Source organism: Orycteropus afer, unplaced genomic scaffold (assembly GCF_000298275.1).
Source record: "Orycteropus afer afer isolate SDZICR_OR568_19922 unplaced genomic scaffold, OryAfe1.0 scaffold00015, whole genome shotgun sequence".
Taxonomy (NCBI): domain Eukaryota; kingdom Metazoa; phylum Chordata; class Mammalia; order Tubulidentata; family Orycteropodidae; genus Orycteropus; species Orycteropus afer.
The window spans coordinates 2,419,203-2,437,571 of NW_006921602.1; the positions used below are offsets into that span (position 1 = coordinate 2,419,203).

The 18,369-nt window shown below is 40.2% G+C and overlaps 1 protein-coding gene and 1 non-coding gene across 2 annotated transcripts in view; one reads left to right on the forward strand and one right to left on the reverse strand.

Moving 5' to 3' along the window:
* Window positions 1-18,369, reverse strand: part of THSD4 (thrombospondin type 1 domain containing 4) — an 818,615-nt gene that overhangs the window by 710,126 nt on the left and 90,120 nt on the right. The window contains exon 4 of the mRNA XM_042783252.1: window positions 16,885-16,987. Within this exon, the coding sequence (XP_042639186.1) occupies window positions 16,885-16,987 (103 nt within the window). The remainder of the gene's footprint in view (window positions 1-16,884; window positions 16,988-18,369) is intronic.
* TRNAG-UCC lies at window positions 9,964-10,034 on the forward strand. Its single transcript has one exon. It is a non-coding gene; the product is annotated as a tRNA-Gly (tRNA).

The window sequence follows — 18,369 nt, forward strand, 5'->3', positions numbered from 1 at the left end:
CTTTAGCCACTATGCTACCAGAGCTCCCAACAATAATAATAGCTGTCACTAATTTAGTCAACACTGTTACTAATTATTATTACTTGCACTTCAAGGTGAACCAAAAACCAAACATACTGCCATCAAATTGACTGTTACTCTTGGTGACCCCATGTGTTACAGAGTAGAACTGCTCCACACCATTTTCTTGGCTATAATCTTTACAAAAGCAGATCACCAGGCCTTTCTTCTGTGGCACTTCGGGATGGTTTCAAATTGCCAACCTTTAGGTTAGTATTTGAGTGCAAATTCTTTGCATTGCAAGGTAAGGAGTATTAATGTCATTTTATAGGAGAGAAAACTGATGTTCAATTATTATTAAAGTAATTCATAACATAAACCTCACAGTTGCACTGTCAAATACAGCAGGCATCTTTTTCTTTGAACATGAAAGACAAAGCTGTGGTTAGGGAGCTATAATAGCCTTTGATATTTCCAGGAACTTCATTTTCTGGCTTCTCTCTACTACTCCTATTGCCAAGGAAATAAAATAGATAACATTTGGTACCAAGTAGAACCATGTCACCAAATCTTGTTACTACTGTAGGTGTGTGCATGAACATGCACACTTGTATATATGTGTGGGTATCTGGCAGCCCAAAAAGAGAGAATTTAAAAAAAAAAATACACATAAAAGAAATGAAATTCTGATATATGCTACAACATGGATGAACCTTGAAAACATTATGGCAGATACCAAAAGACAAATATCATATAAATATGCTTACTCTAGTAGCATAGTGCCTAAGGCACCTGACTGCTAACCAGAAGGCTGACAGTTCAAATCCACCAGCCACTCCTCAGAAGGAAGATGAGGCAATCTACTTCTGTAGTGATACTGCCTCGGAAACCCAAGGAAGGGTCGCTATGAGTCGGGTCCGACTCGATGGCATATAACAACAACATAAAATAGCTAGAATAGGTAAGGGAGCTCTGGTGGCATAGTGTCTAAGGCATTTGACTGCTAACCAGAAGGATGGCAGTTCTAACCCACCAACCACTCCTCAGAAGGAAGACTGGGCAATCTACTTCCATAGAGATACCACCACAGAAACCCAAGGAGAGGTCAGTTGGATCCGAAAGGCAGTGAGTTTTTTTTTTTTTGGTAAGAGAATAGGTAAATACAAAGAGAGAAAAGTAGATTAGTGGTTACCAATGGCTGATAAAAAGGGAAAAATGGGAGCTATTGCTTAATGGGTACTGAGTTTCTGTTTGTGGTGATGAAAAAGTTTTAGAAATAATGGTAATGATAGCATAACAAAGTGAAAGTAATTGATGTCACTGAATTATACTTCAAAAATGGTTAAATGGCAAATTTTATATTATAGATAGATCAACAGACAGATAGATGAAACTACAATAAATTTATTTTATTTTTTTTTTTAAAAGAGCAGCTGCTGAGGCTGCTTATGTACAACCAAACACTTCAGGGGATTTGGTTTCTTGATTTGGAGGTTTAGGGTCATAGGTTCACAGGACATCCTAGCTAATTGTCTTAATATAGCGTTTAGTGCTTCTGTTCTACCTCCCAGTTGGTTGAATAGTGCCTAGGGCCTTAAAAGTGTTTAATCCACCATGGAAGGTACATTTGGTTTGTATTTTCCTGGAGCTACAGAAGAAGGAGTCAAGAATAGGAGAAGGAAATGGAATGTGTGCCTCCATGAACAACCGCCTCCTTTGCCATGAGACCAGAACTGAATGGTGTCTGGCTACCATTACCAAATGGTTTGCTCAAAGACTCTATAGAAGTATCATGATCAAAAGGGTTAAAATGTAGAACAGAATTTCTGTAGCCACTGATGCTAGAAGAACCCCTGAACTATTGCCCTGATACAATCTTCAAACCTTAAATAAAAAAATATTCCCTAAAGTCTTCTTAGGCAAACAAACTCACTGACATTGAGTCAATTCCAACTCACAGTAAGCCAACAGGACAGAGTAGAACTGCCCCATAGTTTGCAAGGCTGTAAATCTTTACAGAAGTTGACTGACTCATCTTCTCCCTGCAGCTTGAACCACTGATAGCAGTCAGGTGCTTTAACCACAGCATAATCAGAGCTCCTTAAACCAAATAATAGTTTAACTTAATTAGTAAAGAATATTTGCCTTAAGCACTGTGCTCTTTTAAAGAACTATCTATGCCAGATCAAATTGACAACAGTAACTTGAAAGGTTAAATAGGAAGCTTAGGGGACAGAGAGTTTATGTTATTAGGAAGGAACAATTCAGAAAACGAAGGGTGAGAATAACTGTACAATTTGAAGAATGTAATCTAGTCACTAAATTATACATGCAGAAACTATGTGGAACTGCTGTATGTTCTGCTGTATATATTTTCAACAATAACCAAAAGTAAAATAAATAAATACAAATCGAAAACTACCCACCAAAGAGTATGCTGGACAGGAGCAAGCCAATAGATGTAGTTATGATGACTACCTCTGCTTTACCCTGGGGGAGCCACAGAACTGGTGCCATCTTAGTCCTGGCAGAGAAAGGGTGGGAAAAGGTGTATCTTCTTTGGTAGGTTGTCCAAAGGTCAAAGCAGTAATCCAAATTGAGCAATGACAGTCACAGAGTTGCAAAGAAAACAACAAAAGGAAAGAAAAAACAAACAAGAAATTTCTCCCATGTAAACAGAATAGTTGTAAACAAAAGCCTTATATTTCAAGGGAATCACAATTAGTCATCTTAAAGGAAAAAAAAATAAAATAAAATATATATATATATATACACACACACACACACGTGTGTGTGTGTCTGTGTGTGTGTTTGGGTTATAATGACCTCAAATAGCCATTAGTGAAGCCTTGGTATACAAAGAAGAGATGTGATAATGATACATGTGAGCTCAGGAAATGATGACGAATGTACTCCACAGTTTAGGCTGAAAATAGCTGAGTTTGGAAGCAGAATAATTCAGAGACTGATAATACGTCAATTTTGTTTTGTTGCAGTGGATACAACCTCAGACACAGAGAGGAAATACAATTCTAAAAGCAGAATGAAACCTATTTAATATAGAGCTATCAGATAGTCCAGTTTTAGAAACTATCCTTGATTTAGTTTCTCCACCTCTAGACAGACATATACTGCACCCAGGAAAAAATATTTAATTCAAAGGGTAAGTATAGGAAATCAGGCCTCATTCCTAGCTATTTGAGCCATTTTAAAGTCTTCTCTTAGAAAATTACAATAGGCTACATATTGTTTGGTTTATATTTATATTTTGAATGTTAGCACATTTTAGACATTACTTACAAGGACATGTGTTTGTCATATTTATTTGCATCATTTCCCCCTGATTATTGTACTTTAAAGTCAAAAGCTTTATACAAGTACTTGTGGCTAGATTTAATGCAATTCTTGGCAAACTTCTGAGTCTCATCCCTCTTCAATAAAGAATAGACACTCTTCTCAAATTTTCAAGCAACTACCAAAGTAAATTGGCATCTATGTAACCACAATTTGAAAGATCTAAAAACACTGTAAGTAGATCCAGCAAAGAGGCAGTACATGAGCTGCCATTTCCCCTTCCCATACTCATGGAAGACATCAGTAATCAAGCCCAGTGACACTCCTCATTCTCAAGCACAGCACATAGTCAGACCTAATACAGGTGAAGAACCCAATTTGTTATGCCTCAAGTACTGTATTTGGATGACAACACTCAGGATGATAAATAAACAACATGCTCTAAACCATAAGGGAAGTAGTTGAAGGAAATACAAATGTTCAGCAAGCTGGTGAAGAGTAGATTCAGTATGAAAAGATGCTGTCATTGATATTATGTGTCACTGAGTCAGTTCCAACTCATAGCTACCCCATGCACAACAGGATGAAACACTGCCTGGTCCTGTACCATCCTCACAATTGCTGCAATGTTTAAGCCCATGGTGGCAGCCACTGTGTCAATCCATCCCATTGAGTCTTCTTTTTCAGTGACCCTCTGTTTTACTAACTATGATGTCCTTCTCCAGGGACTGGTTCCATCTGAGAGCATGACCAAAGTACACAAGATGGAGTCTCACCATTCTTGCTTCTAAGCAACATCGCAGTTGTGACAAGATGGCTGCTTTCAAATATCTAAAGGGAGAACCTGGACATTTAGTTCAATATGGCTCCAAAGGGTAACCAAGAGGTAATTATTCTGGGGTAAACTACAGTGGCTGTTATAATAATGTATTGAGGCAGATTTCATGTCAACATGAGGAAAGAAGTTGTCAAGGGCTTCATATTACTTGGTTCTACAATCAACACCAACAGAAACATCAATCAAGATATCAGATGACACACTGCATTGGAAAATCTGCTGCAAAAGACTGCTTTGAAGAGTAAAAATGTCTCCTTGAAGACTCAGGTGTGCCTAACCCAAGCCATGATATTTTCAATCACCTCATATGCATGTGAGAGTTGGACACTGAATAAGGAAGACTGAAGAAGAGTTGATGCTTTTGAGTTGTGGTACTGGCGAAAATGCTCAGAATACCACGGACTGCTAAAAGAACTAACAAATCTGTCCTGGAAGAAGTACAGCTAGAATGCTCCTTGGAAGCAAGAATGGCCAGACTTCATCTCACCTTCTTTGTTCATGTTGTCAGAAGGAACCATTCCCTGGAGAAAGATATCATGCTTGGCAAAGTGGAGGGTCAGCATAAAAAGCGAACGCCCTCAACAAGATGGATTGACACAGTGACTGCAACAATGGGCTCAGGTATAGCAAGGATCATAAGGATGACACAGGACTGGGAGTGTTTCATTCTGTTGTACCTAAGGTCACTAGGAATGAGTTGGCCACAACTTGGCACCTAACAATAACAACATGAGGAAAGAGGTAAAGCAGCTCACCTGTGTAAAAGAATGAAGGCACACTTCCCCCCCTCTCCCACTTGGATCACAGGTATACAGCCAGCTTTTCCTTTAATCCTTTATAAACAAGTTCTACTGTGATACTAATTATTCTCAACTGATATTTCTGAGAAATGGAGACTGGCAGGAATGGTTGCTTTTTAACAGCTTTGGGGCAGGGGAATGGGGAGTGGTGGAGACTTCCTAGATGGTAGGGAATTTGTTAGCTAAATTTGTAAAGGATGGCTGAATTGATAATTTAAATATAAATTGCATATTCATTGAGCACCTGCTAACCTAAACTCTCCTAACCCTAAAATCCTGTTTTCTACATACATGGAAGGTGCAAAAAAACATCCCCACCACTCCTTCAAGACAAGTTCCTACCAATTTATACTCAGGTGACCTCTGCTCAGAGGGCAACAAAACTGTGCTATAAGAGATTAATACAAAGTCCCAGGATTTCCTGAAAAAGTCTTAGTAGTCCTGATATAAAAACACATTTCTTTGTTTATAAAGGAAATGAATCAATCAGGGCCTGGTTGCACAGAGGGAGAAATTCTTCTGTAGCCCCTGAGGCAAATGAATGCTCTCGGCTCAGCAAGCAGCGCTTACGTAACTTCTCCTTAATCTGTTCTTCAATTTTATACTGCGACTCCAGGACACCATCCAACCCCTACATCTGTAGAACAGAAACGCTGAGTGGCACCAACGGTTAAACGCTCAACTACTAATCAGAAGGTTGACAGTTTGAAGCCACCCAAAGGTACCTCAGAAAAGAAGCCTGAGGGTCACAGTCTTGAAAACCCAAGGGAGCAGGTCTGCTCTGCACATGTGGGGTTGTCCTGAGACAGAATCAACTCAATGCTAACTATTGTTTTTCATTTTTATTTTAATTAATTATATCTGACTTTGCCCATTTCAACAAGCTTTGGACTGAGAGGCAAAAGTGTCTGTAGAAAGCTGAGCTTCTTGGAAGAGAGAAATGACAGGACTGGGTGTTGTTATTTACTATTTTGCAATGTATTTAAATTCTATGCTTGGTTTCAAATCCTTAAAATTATTCATATTTACTCATCTGTTTATCAAATGTTAAAATGGATCCTGAGAACTTTCTGTATTAATTACCTAGAACTATGCTTATTCAAGTGCCAGGAAAGGAATCACTTTTACACGAATTCCCACAATTTCCCAGAGCAGGGACAATACTCTCCTTCAAATAACTTTTCCTTTTTCCAATAATACAATCCCCAGTAAAAAGATCTAAAGAGGAATATGATATCGGTTTGCCCCATCCTGCATTCTCTCCTTACTCTTCAGAAAGAAAGAGAAAAAAAGCAAAGTGTGGATGTAGGAACGAGACATACTCTAAGTGCACTTCACATATATAATCCCTTTGGGAAAGGCATGAGAACTAAACCAGTGACTCGGATTATGAATGTCGTGGGGGAGGGAATAGAACCATTACTGACACCCTTTCACTTCTCTATGAAGTCCCTCTCTTAACACGATGCAGTAAGACAGTTAATGGCACCACAGAACCCCATCTTGTCTCTTGTGCCCCTGTGTAAATGCACACTGGTCAGTCTGAATTGCACCAGCATGATGTTTGAGAGCACATCAAGGCAACCCATAAAGTCACATGTCTGTACATAAATAAAGAGGTCTATCTGTAAAACCCTTCAGAAATACAAACACACAAAAAAAAAAAGAATGAAAGAATGACACACGTGTGTTATATTCCAATCATCCAATCATTGACATTTGTCAAGCCAGGTGGTCACCTTGATTTGTCGCGAATTTCTATGTGACACTTGGTGTTTTTGACCTTCTAGCCTTCACTCTCCCCCCCCTTTTTTTTTTTTAGTACTGCATCTGGATTTCCTTTTTGGGAATTACCTCTCCCTCACTGCATGGGGTCATAGTGGGGCCATCAATCACTGTGGCCCAGCCTCCTCTGGCCAAGAGGTAGGGGGTACGTGGCCTAAACTAAGCCAAACCAATCTAACATTTATTTCTAGGACTTTGAATCTCAGATGGAGAAAGCTGTTGGATCTTATCCATTGCAGCAGCGGCACCCAAAAGAGACTGTCAGTCTGTCCACCTGGACCTCCACAACTTCCCCAGTTTTTATCCTTCACTGAGCCTAGCTTTTCACACTTCCTGTTGAGTTTTGAGCTATTGGATCTCGTTCCCATAAAATCCTTCTGTCTTTAAGTTAGCCAGAATTAGTTTCTGTTGTTGTATCCTGATAACACAATGGTTAAGAGCTCATATGCTAACTGAAAGGTCAGTGGTTCGAACCTACCACCATTCCATAGGAGAATAATGTGGCGGTCTTCTGGTGTAAAGATAACAGATTTGGAAACCCTCTGAAGCATGTTCTACTTTGTCCTATAGGCTAACTTTGAGTCAAAATCAACTCAATACCTAAGAACAACAACAACAACTAATAAAGATGGCCATCTTGCTTCCTCTGATATTCTGGACCTATCTGGGGATGCCTAGGCCCAACAAATCCTATGATTCTAGACATAATAATATGTGTGTGAGACCATTCTTCTCCTGTTCCTCCATGGGCAGCAAGAAAGAATTCTTAAAGAAATGGAAAAACACAGATAAAAATTCAAGAAAGAAAAAAAAACTAGCAAGGCTTAGACTAGTTCAATAATGGTGAAATTTCTACTGACTCTACATGTCCACCTTCTGGATTGCACAGACAAAGTGAGAGAAGCGAGAGAATAATTGATTTTGTGAGGTATACAACATACAATAAAATGCACAGATCCTAAATTCAGTGAGTTTTGACATTTGTATACACCTGTGCAACAACCATTCCAATCAGAGTACAGAACATTAACATCACTCCAGGTTCTCCTTTTTCCAGCTAGTCCTCCCCCTCCACCCTCAGAGGCAAACACTGTTCTGATTTCCATCACTATGGCCTAATTTTTCTTGTTCAAGAACTTCACACAAATGGAATCAGACATTATATACTCTTGTCCTTGGCTTATTTTGCTTAACATAATGTTTTTGAGATTCATCCAGGTTGTTATATTTGTCTGCAGTATGTTCTTTTTTATTGTTGGGTAATATTCCATTGTATGAATGTACCATGATTTGTTTATTCAGTCTCCGGTTGATGGATATTTGGCCTTTTTCCAGTGGGGCTCTTATGAATAAGGCTACTATAAGCATTCTGAAACAAATCTTTTTTATGGAATATACTCATTTTACTTCTCTTGAATTAAGTGATTTTTTATTAAATAGTGACAAATCTTCCTATAATAGCTTGCAGAGAAGCAATAATATACTTTCTCCACGAAGAAAAAAATAAGCCTATTTTTCATCTTTTCTTCTCCAATAAAGTAGGTTCATAGAATATCATTCTATTAACCCTTTACTCCCTCTCTCAAACTTACTGCTGTTGAGTCGAGCCGACTTGTAGCGATCCCTCTTTGGGTTTCTGAGGCAGTATCACTACGGAAGTAGATTGCCCAACCTTCCTTCTGAGGAATGGCTGGTGAGTTTGAACCACCAGCCTTCTGGTTATCAGTCAAATTCCTCAGGCACTATGCCACCAGAGCTCCCTACTACAAGTTTCATGTTCTCAATCTACAGACATCCTCATTTCCCTACCATTCTAAACAAACCTTTATCTTTGCTTTAAACTAGGAAACACTCTCAATATACCTTCTTCATGACAATTTGTTTGCTTGTTTGTTTAAAGTCTTGGTCTACTCACTTGCTGACCTCTTAAACTTCTTTGTGACACTGCTCCCAACAGGCCATTCTAGTCTTATTTTCTCTGTTCTCATTCTCCTTGACCTCCTTGCAGTGTTCAGCAGCACTGACTGTCTCTCCTTCTTGAAATTCTTCTCCTTGCTTCCATAAAACATTAAGAGCAAAGGTTCTGTACCTAGACTTTTAAGTCACCCCATCACTAACTAGCTGAGTAACCTTGGGAAAATTCTTTAAGTGTTCTCTATCTCTGTTTCATCTGTAAAATGAGGACAATAATAGTGGCCACCTCATAGAGTTGTTGTGAGGACTGAATGTGTTAGCAATTCAAACTCTTCTAGGTATGTACTAAGTACTCAAATTATTGTATTTGATCCTCACTGTGGTGTGTATAATAGGAGAACTTTGTAAACCATGTTATTGTTGTTGTTGTTGTGTGTTGTCAAGTCAATTCTCACTCATAGCAACCCCATCTGACAAAGAAGAACTGTCCCATCAATTTTCTTGACTGTAATCTTTATAGACATAGACTGCCAAATCTCCCTCCCAAAGAACCATGGGGTGGGCTCGAACAGTCAATCTTTGTATTAACAACTGAGCGCTTAACCATTTATGCCACCAGGGCTCCTTATGCAAACCATAACAAGCTTTATTAATGTAAGAGATGATAACAGGGATTATTATAACACCTTAGTGCCTCTCCCATCCTCTCAGGCCACCTTGTCTCAGTCTCCTTTAATGGTTGGTCCTTGTTCCCCTGCTTCTTTAATGTCGTCATACTCCAAAGTTCATTAGTTGGTCCTCTGAACTGATTCTACACTCTCTTAAAGGTCTTATCTTTGTGGCTTCAATTATCACACCAATGCTGATAACTCCAAATATACGTCTACGATCCTAAGGCATCTCCCTTAAACTTCAGACCCTGCATTTTCAATTTTCCTGCTGAGCATCATGATACCTGAAGGTCCCACCATTCAATCAAACTCAGCTTGTATAAAATCAAATTCATCATTTTGCTTTCTCAAACACACTGCCATCTGGACTTTTCATTGTCATTAATGATACCCTCATCCCTACAGCAGACATGGCCCAGTCTTGCCAGGGAAAACTGCACATGCAGCAACAAGAAGGGCATGATTGGGATTCCTAGAGCTATGTAAGAGAGCTCTGAGAATGGCTCCTGTGGGGGGCATTCCAGTTAAATCACCAATGAAACAGAAACTGTCTCTCATTTCCCTACAGCTCACACTGTCATTGTGAAAGGTTTATAATGACTATAGCCTATGCAGAAGAGCTGGGCAGGGGAAGTGAGAATTCCACATATCTATGAATGAAGCATTGGTGGTTCAGTGGCAGAATGCTCACCTTCCATGCAGGAAACCCAGGTTCAATTCCTGGCCAATGCACCTCATGCACAGTCACCAGCCATCTGTCAGTGGAGGCTGGTGTGTTACTATGATGCTGAACAGGTTTCAGCAGAGCTTCTAGACTAAAATAGACTAGGAAGAAAGACATTTACTTCTGAGAGTCAGCCAGTAAAAAAGTTATAGATGACATCCACAACAGATCATGAGATGATGTGGGACCAGACAGCATTCTATTCCATTGTGCATGTGTCATCACGAGTTGGGCTGACTTGATGACAACCAACAACAATGAATGAAGCCACCATAGCAAAGCAGGTCCACCAGAACTTTGTCTGAAGCTTTTCTCTCTAAGGAAGGCCTCACAGTTTTGATAATACTGGTTGTGTGTGTATCTGACAAGCCCTACCTATGCCCAAACAGGTGTCTGTGCCAGGCTGGACTGGCAGCAGAGTCAGCAGCACACCTGTGCAACTGGGTGCCAACATTCCATCTTAGCCTCCCCCTCAGAGTTTTTAATCAAGCAGAAGAAACTGATCTTAGTGGCTCAGGGATCTGTGGATATTAGAGACTGTGTGGCACTTTTAATATTCCCTGGAGTCAAACTGACTATTCTTGCAAGTAACCCAATAAAAGTCACCTGGAGTTATAAGGAATGCATTTAGGGAATTTTCATTTGAGTTCCTGCCTGTACTAGTCATTAGGCCAGTCATAGATATTCCATTGCTCCTCCTTCAGAGTACATCCTGGGGTTGTACCCTCTCCCTCTGAAGTAAAAGTATGACATATGACCCATGAGATATGAGCAGAAACAATAGAAATCACTTCCAGCAGAAACTTTAAGAATCAGAGCAAATCAGCATGTTTACTTTCTCTGCCTCAGTGGAAGCATGTGTTGAGATGGAGCATCGATCAGCCTGATTACCCAAATCAGCAGAACATATACTGCTCATAACATAAAGTATGACAAGAGACATACTTTCATGGTGTTCAAGCATTAGGATTGGGAGTTACTAGTTACTATGGCATAAGTTAGTCAATTCTGGTGATACAATGGCTCTGTTCCTGTCACCAGTCAACAGCATCCAAGTTTTAGTCAGTCTTTGACTTTTAGATTTTGACTCCCTCTCAGGGCCACACAGTGCACTTAAGTTACACAAACACATACTGTCCCTGGTTTGCAGATTAAGATTGATCCTTGCTGTTGCAGTCTATAGTGACCTAGCAAAACCCTAGGCCCTGGTGCTGATGAGGCATGGAAAACAGGGGCAATTTTCCCCAGTGTCAGCCTCTAAACAAGAATCTTTCTACTAAATTGTCCCACTCTCTTTAGAAACCAGTTGCCATGAGTTGATTCCAACTCATGGCATCCCCACTTGTGTCTAAGTGAGTAGAACTGTGCTCCATAGAGTTTTCAACAGCTGATTTATTAGAAGTAAATCACAAGGTCTTTCTTCCAAAGCACCTCCAACGTTTTGGTTAGCAGTCAAACACGTTAACCATTTATACCACCCAGGGACTCCATTCTGGCTACAGTGACCATATAATTTATCGTCTGAAGCAGTACAGTTTTGGGAGTGAAAGAGGACTGGGACAACAGGCATAAACCATCACTGACTTGGGTAAACAGAGATGTATGGCCACCCTGTTTCTAACTCCATGGCCTTTACATTAATAAAGCTAAGGCTATGAGAAAAATTCCTTGAGGCATTATCTAAAGCTAGTTTACCATAGCCAGGAAATGCGATTAAAGGTCTAAGAAGAACCATCTGGTCAAATTAATGTGTTTATCAGAGAGTGTATTCCGCTTTTACTGTTCTATGTGGCATTGGATTGAATGAGTGCAGCTGTTTTCCCTAAGTAGGCACATGCGAATAGCAGTAGACATCCAAACAAAACCAAGAGCCCAATGTAAAATCCAGCCGTAAAGTATGAACACCCCATAGAAACATTAACGGTGTCTTCCTCCCACTGGGCAGCCTGGGAATCATTTAAAAGGAAGAAGGACACAATCAAGAAAACAATCTTAGCAGCCAAAAAAGAAAAGAAAAAAGTTTAAACAAAGCCAAAGTAAATGCAAGCTTGGTGACCATGGGCTCCTCCTCCCTTCTAGGCATATGAGACATATGAATGTCAGTGAATATTTTGAAAGAATGCTGAATTTTCTAGGTAAAGTAACACACTGTCAAAGAGTATTGGTTTCTCTAATCTGCTATTTCACATTTTCCTTTACTTGGTAAAACTCCAAGATTCTATTTCCAACACCCCACGCCATTGAGTTGATTCTGATCCATAGTGAGCCTACAAAAGCAAAGTAAAACTGCCCCATAGGGTTTCCAAAGCAGTAAATCTTTACAGAAGCAGACTGTCTAACCTTTCTGCCATGGAGTGGCTGGTGGGTTCAAACTGATGACCGTTTGGTTAGCAGCTGAATGTCTTGTCACCAAAGCTCCTTAAGATTCTAATTAGCTCATTGAAAATCTCAGTGGCTAATAGTCAGGAAATATATACTGATTTTTGTAGAGGAATCTGTTTTTCTGCCTATCCCAATTCTCACTACCCCACTTCCACTTCATGTGATGTGGGCTCCCTGAGTCTGGTCATGTGACCTGAGCTGGCCCCAATAACCCCACTCCTCAGACTCATGTCCAGCAATAGGGATACAGCACAAACAGAACCACAGCACAATTCAACTGAGATTGAAATACTAGGTGAATGAGAATCTCACCCTCTAGGATTGAAAGCTCAAAGCCATGTAAGCCTCCTGTCTGCCTGAAAACTAAGTAAGTAGAATCAAGAGATGGACAAAAACAGACAAAGGCAAGGCCCTAATGTCACTGAATGCCGGGAAGACAGTCATTTCTGAAGCCCAATCTATCTTTTGGACTTCCTACTAATATGACTAACAAATACATCTTGTTAAAATGTTTAAGTTGGGTTTCTGCTACTTACAACCAAGAGTCCTAACTACTATGCCCACCAATGAATAAGGCTATATAATGTGAATTCAAATGTTGTTGTTGTTATGTGCCATCAAGTTGGAACCCAACTCATAGCAACCTCTTCTTGGGTTTCTGCGGCAGTGTCACTACGGAAGTAGATTGTCCAACCTTCCCTCTGAGAACTTCTGGTTAGCAGTCAAGTGCCTTAGGCTTCCATAACTGGGGGAGGAAATAGGGGAGAAGTGCAAATGAAGAAGACTGGCTATGAGCTGATAACTACTGAAATTGAGTAATGGATATATAAGGGCTTATTATACCATTAAAGAGCTCTGGTGGCATAGTACCTCAAGGCATCTGACTGCTAACCAGAAGGATGGCGGTTCAAACCCATGAGCCATGCTGTGGAAGGAAGACGGGGCAATCTACTTCTGTAAAGATTTACTGTCTCGGAAACCCAGTAAGGGTCACTATGAGTCATAATTGACTCTATGGCAGTGGGTTTAGTTTTTATTATACCATTATCTTTTTTTTCACATATACTAGAAATTTTTCAAAATAAAATGCTAAAAAAAAAATATTAATTCCCCCCAGGCCTCACACTTGAAAAGTCCAGCACAAACCAGGGCCAACTAAACAACAGAATAGGCAGAATCATACATAAACCAGACAATAGCAGGCATCCACAGAGAATATTTATAATACATTAAAACATTAGCTCAACAGCTGTCTAAGATGCAACTATTGGTCTCTCCTCATCTGGAGTACAGAAGAGTGAAGAAAATACAAAAAAATGCATGGAAATAATTAGTCCAATGGACTAGTGGACCATGCCTATATGGCCCTGAGACCAGAAGAACTAGATGGTGCCTGGGTACCAATGCCAACCACTTGGAAAGGGATTAAAATTGGACATCCTGGATAGAAGGGGACAAAAATGTGGAACAGAACTAAAAAGCATTAAAAAAAAAAAAAAGACCAGGCTTACTGGTTGGATAGAGACTGGTGAAACTTCTGAGACCATGGTGAAACTCCTGAGACCATGGGCCCTAGTCACCCTTTGGGTCTGGAATTGGACACACTTCCACGGCTTAACTCTCACCCAAAAAACCAGACAGGCCTATGAGCTGAACAATTATACCAGGGAGGTGCATTCCTTAGAACAGTCAACCATGGGAGATCAGAAGAGCAGCATTTGTGCAGGGAGAAAGCTCGGAAGGCAGGAATGCATAGGAAAGAAGGACACAGGAAAAAGATGACAACAGAGAGGAAGTGAGAAAAGAGCTGTTACATTGTGGGGATTGTAATTAACGTCATGAAACAAAATATGTATGAACTGTTGAATGGAAAATGAATCTGCTCTGTAAAATTTCACTCAAATCACAATAAAAAGTTTAAAAAAAAAAAAACAACACATTAGTTCAAGCATTCTTTGCAGCATGCAAAGGGTTTCACTATTAGACCTGAGTTGATCAGGGCTTGGCAGGATCTGGAGATCTTAGATGACCCCACTCCTATCCATCCTCAGAGGGTTCTGCCATGTAGCTTCAGCTCCAGGGGAAATCATGCGTGCGTAGTGCACTGAACAGTGTGCACTGCTGGAGGACTTCCTCTTCCTTCCAGTGAGTCACAATAAAGCAGCTATTTTCCATAGCCACCCACTAAAGCAAGGGTGCGGCTCTGGCAATAGATAGATCTAGTGACCTCTAAATATTCACTAACAAGTACCATTGTTTTGACACAGTAATGGATTTCAGCTTATCAGTTTATGAAATACCCATGATTCTATGCCTCCATTAAGGCTAGAGTTATCATCTCTTCTCTCAGATTAATGGTTCTCAATCCCAGCTATCCAACAGAATCGTCTGGGATCTTTGAAAAATCTTGATTCTTAGGCTTCGTTCCAGGTTGGTTAAATCCCAATTTCTGGGGGTGGGTGTCAGATATCTGTATTTTTAGAAAGTTCCCAGTGATTCTAATGAGCAGCCAGGGCTGAGAACCACTGCCTTGGATAGACCTAGCTCCGTAACTGTCACTTACTTTGGGTACGTACCTTAAATCTCCAGACATTTCCTGCTATTGGTCAGAACCAACCCCACTTCCTGATCTACCCAAATGGGTAGATCCCAGTCAACCTAGAACCCATATCCGCCTTCTTCCTCACTCATATTAAGTCATGGAATCACTTTTTCTTCTTCATAATGCACATAAGACCTAGCTAATTGAGGGTATGATGCTTTTTTAACTTTTAATTCTGAAATCATTTTAGATTTGTAGAAGAGTAGCAAAGATAGTACAGAGAGTTCCTATACACCCTTTACTCAACTTTTCCTAATGCTAACATCTCATATACTATGAAATTATAAAAACGAAAAGATTAACACTGCTACAATACTACTGGGAGTTCTGGTAGCGTGGTGCCTAAGGCACTTGACTGCTAACCAGAAGGTTGGCGGTTCAAACCCACCAGCCACTCCTCAGAAGGAAGGTTGGGCAATCTACTTCCATAGTAATACTGCCTTGGAAACCCAAGAAAGGGTCACTATGAGTCGGGTCTGACCCAACGGCACATAACAAAAACAACACAACACAATATTATTAACTAAACTACACACTTTATGAAGATTTCATCAGGTTTTCCACTAAAGTCTTTTTTTTTCTGTTCCGAGATCCAAATCAGGATACCACCTTGTATTTACCATAATGCTTTTAAGAATGAAAACGGTTTGAATCAAACTTTGTCTCAGATAATTGAAACTTTACTTCAGCTTCATTCCCTTGCTCACCCTCTAGCTTTCTACCTACACTCATGTTTGCATTCAAACTGTTCCATGTTTCATCTAACCAAGCTATTTCTTAACAGTTGTGGGGGCATGGGACCCCTTTGAAAATCTAATTAAGCTAGTCTTCCCTGAAAAAACACACAGATAAATATGTCTAATTTCAGTCAGGGAGTACCTCATTATCATCCCCCACCCTCACAGGGCTTCCACCTTCCACAGTGTAGCTTCTGCTGACATTGATTCTGGAATGCAGTCAGAACAAGCTCTCTCCCTAGATAACTTCTTCAGATCCTAAACACAGCAGCAGTGCTTTCCACTCTGGGTTTTGGCCAACACCAGCTGCCCCAACCACTGCGCTGGGTTGAGGAAACTCTCTCCAGCTGGCCGGGCAGAGCTCTTTAGTTGGGCAATGAAGGCAGCAGGACTCCTCCCTTCCTGCCAACTTGGCTGCCAGCAGAGAACCCCCACATGTTTAGCTTGACCCATCAACACTTCAAAGCCTGTTTCTCTATGATGGGAAGAGACATCTTAGAATTTAAAACTTCGTAGTTCAAAAGCCATGTAGTCATCTGGGGTTCAACAAAGAAAAGCGACTCTAGCACCCAGAACAGTATTGACAAGTTCTATCAATATGGAATCTTCTGTCATTTTCAAAATGGCAGGAACCAAGATAGTCTCCTTCCAAGTTGGTCATGAGGGTAATGCCTGCCTACTATTCTTCAGCTTTGGAAATAGCTTGAGAGGCCCTCAACACCTGAAAGCCACACTGTCAATCCTACATCTTCTTTTAAGCTATCACTCCAGCCTCTGTACCAGGAACCACAGAAAAGGGAAACTCCATTCCCACTCACTGCTCATGATCTTACTTTTAAACCTCTTGCTCCAACTGATTTCTCAAACTGTCCATCCCAACATCCTGTCTTCTCAGATGTTGTTCATTTCCATTAATGCTTCATTCACCTGACTCTATGTTGAGGACTGTCCAGGTCTCACTTGAGCTATACGATCTTTGGTACAGACACATTCAGACTTTCCTTTCCTTGGGCCCACACTATTTTCCCTACTGACCCTCTAGCTAGGATCATACCAATTCTCTAACATCAACCAGAAGGCAACAGGGTTAGAGAACAGACAAATAATTCCTGTGGACAGAGCTGAGTCTAGTCTTACCTTCTGCAAATGGTTCCCATTCATAAAAGCGTCCCATGAATGGCTTGTTGTTGTATGATGCACACTGCACCTCTCGGATACTTCTACTGCTTTCTGGACATACCTAATAAAATGAAGATTAAATATGCAATGAGGGTCCATATCTTTTTGTGGCTCCAGTCAAATTCCAAAATACCTCTCTAACTTTAAATATCAATGCTCCTATGGTATAAATGGCTAATGCTCTCAGTTGCTAACCAAAAGGTTGGCAGTTGAAGTCCACTCAGAGCACCTCAAAAGACAGGCCTGGCAACTACTTCTGAAAAATCAGCACTGTAAACCCTACAGACTGCAGTTCTACACTGATGCACACAAGGTCACCAGGAGTCACGTTAACTTGACAAGTAGTTTGTTTTTGTTTTGTTCTCTACCTAAACCAAAGTTTCTAAAACTTTGCTGATCGCCTCATTAAAAATTTAAAATGCAGATTCCCAGGCATCAGCCCAAGTTTACCAAACCAGAATCTTTAGAGGGAAACTGAATTTTTTAACAACTCCCAGGTTTCTTCATAGTCATAGTTTGAAAACATTGACCTTCTTTCTGTGCCTGACCAACTGGTCTACTCGCTTCCCCTCAAAGAGGTCATCTACATCCATCTGTTTGACTTTGTTCATGCCATTTCTCCTGTATGGAAAAATATTCATAGCAAACACATACTTACAAGGTGCCAGGCACGATTTTAAACACAGCAATTTATTTAATCCTCACAACATCTAGTGAGGTAAGTATTATAGTCTTGCAGATTTTTTACAGATGAGAAAACTAAGGCATGGAGGAGTCACATAGCCTGTAAGTACAGGGCCGGGTTAAGGCATGTGAGGGCCCTAAACATTGATAATTTGCGGTGCCCACTCCTCTGCTTATTCATACATTTGAATGGGAGATACGAGTTACATATACACATGGATATATATGTATGTGTGTGTCTTAGCTATTCACAATGTAACCACTTTTTCTTTTAATTCATGTTATTAAATATAATTTATGTACAGTGAAAAACACAAAACTAAAGTGACATGGGTCAATGCTTTTTTTTTTGCAGTGTTCCCTCCCCTCCCACCCCTGGCAACCAACAAAGAAAGTTTCCCTCCATATATAAACCTTTCCTTGACCCTCCACAACAACGAACTAATACTATATTTGTTCTTCTGTGATTGACTTATGTCACTCAGCATAATGTCCTCCAAGTTCATCCATATTATGCAGTGTTTTGCAGTCTGTACATTATTCTTTAGTACTGCATAGCATTCCATTATTTGTGTGTACCATAGTTTGGTCATCCACTCTTCCACTATAAATCTTAGAGATAAGTCCCTTGCCAGATATGTAATTATCGTCAAATATTAATTTGTTGCTGTCATTTTTGTTATGTGTTTTTTCGTGGTGTCAATTTCTTTGTTCCATATGATTTTCTATGCTGAGCTTGTTTTGTTTATGAATCGTGTT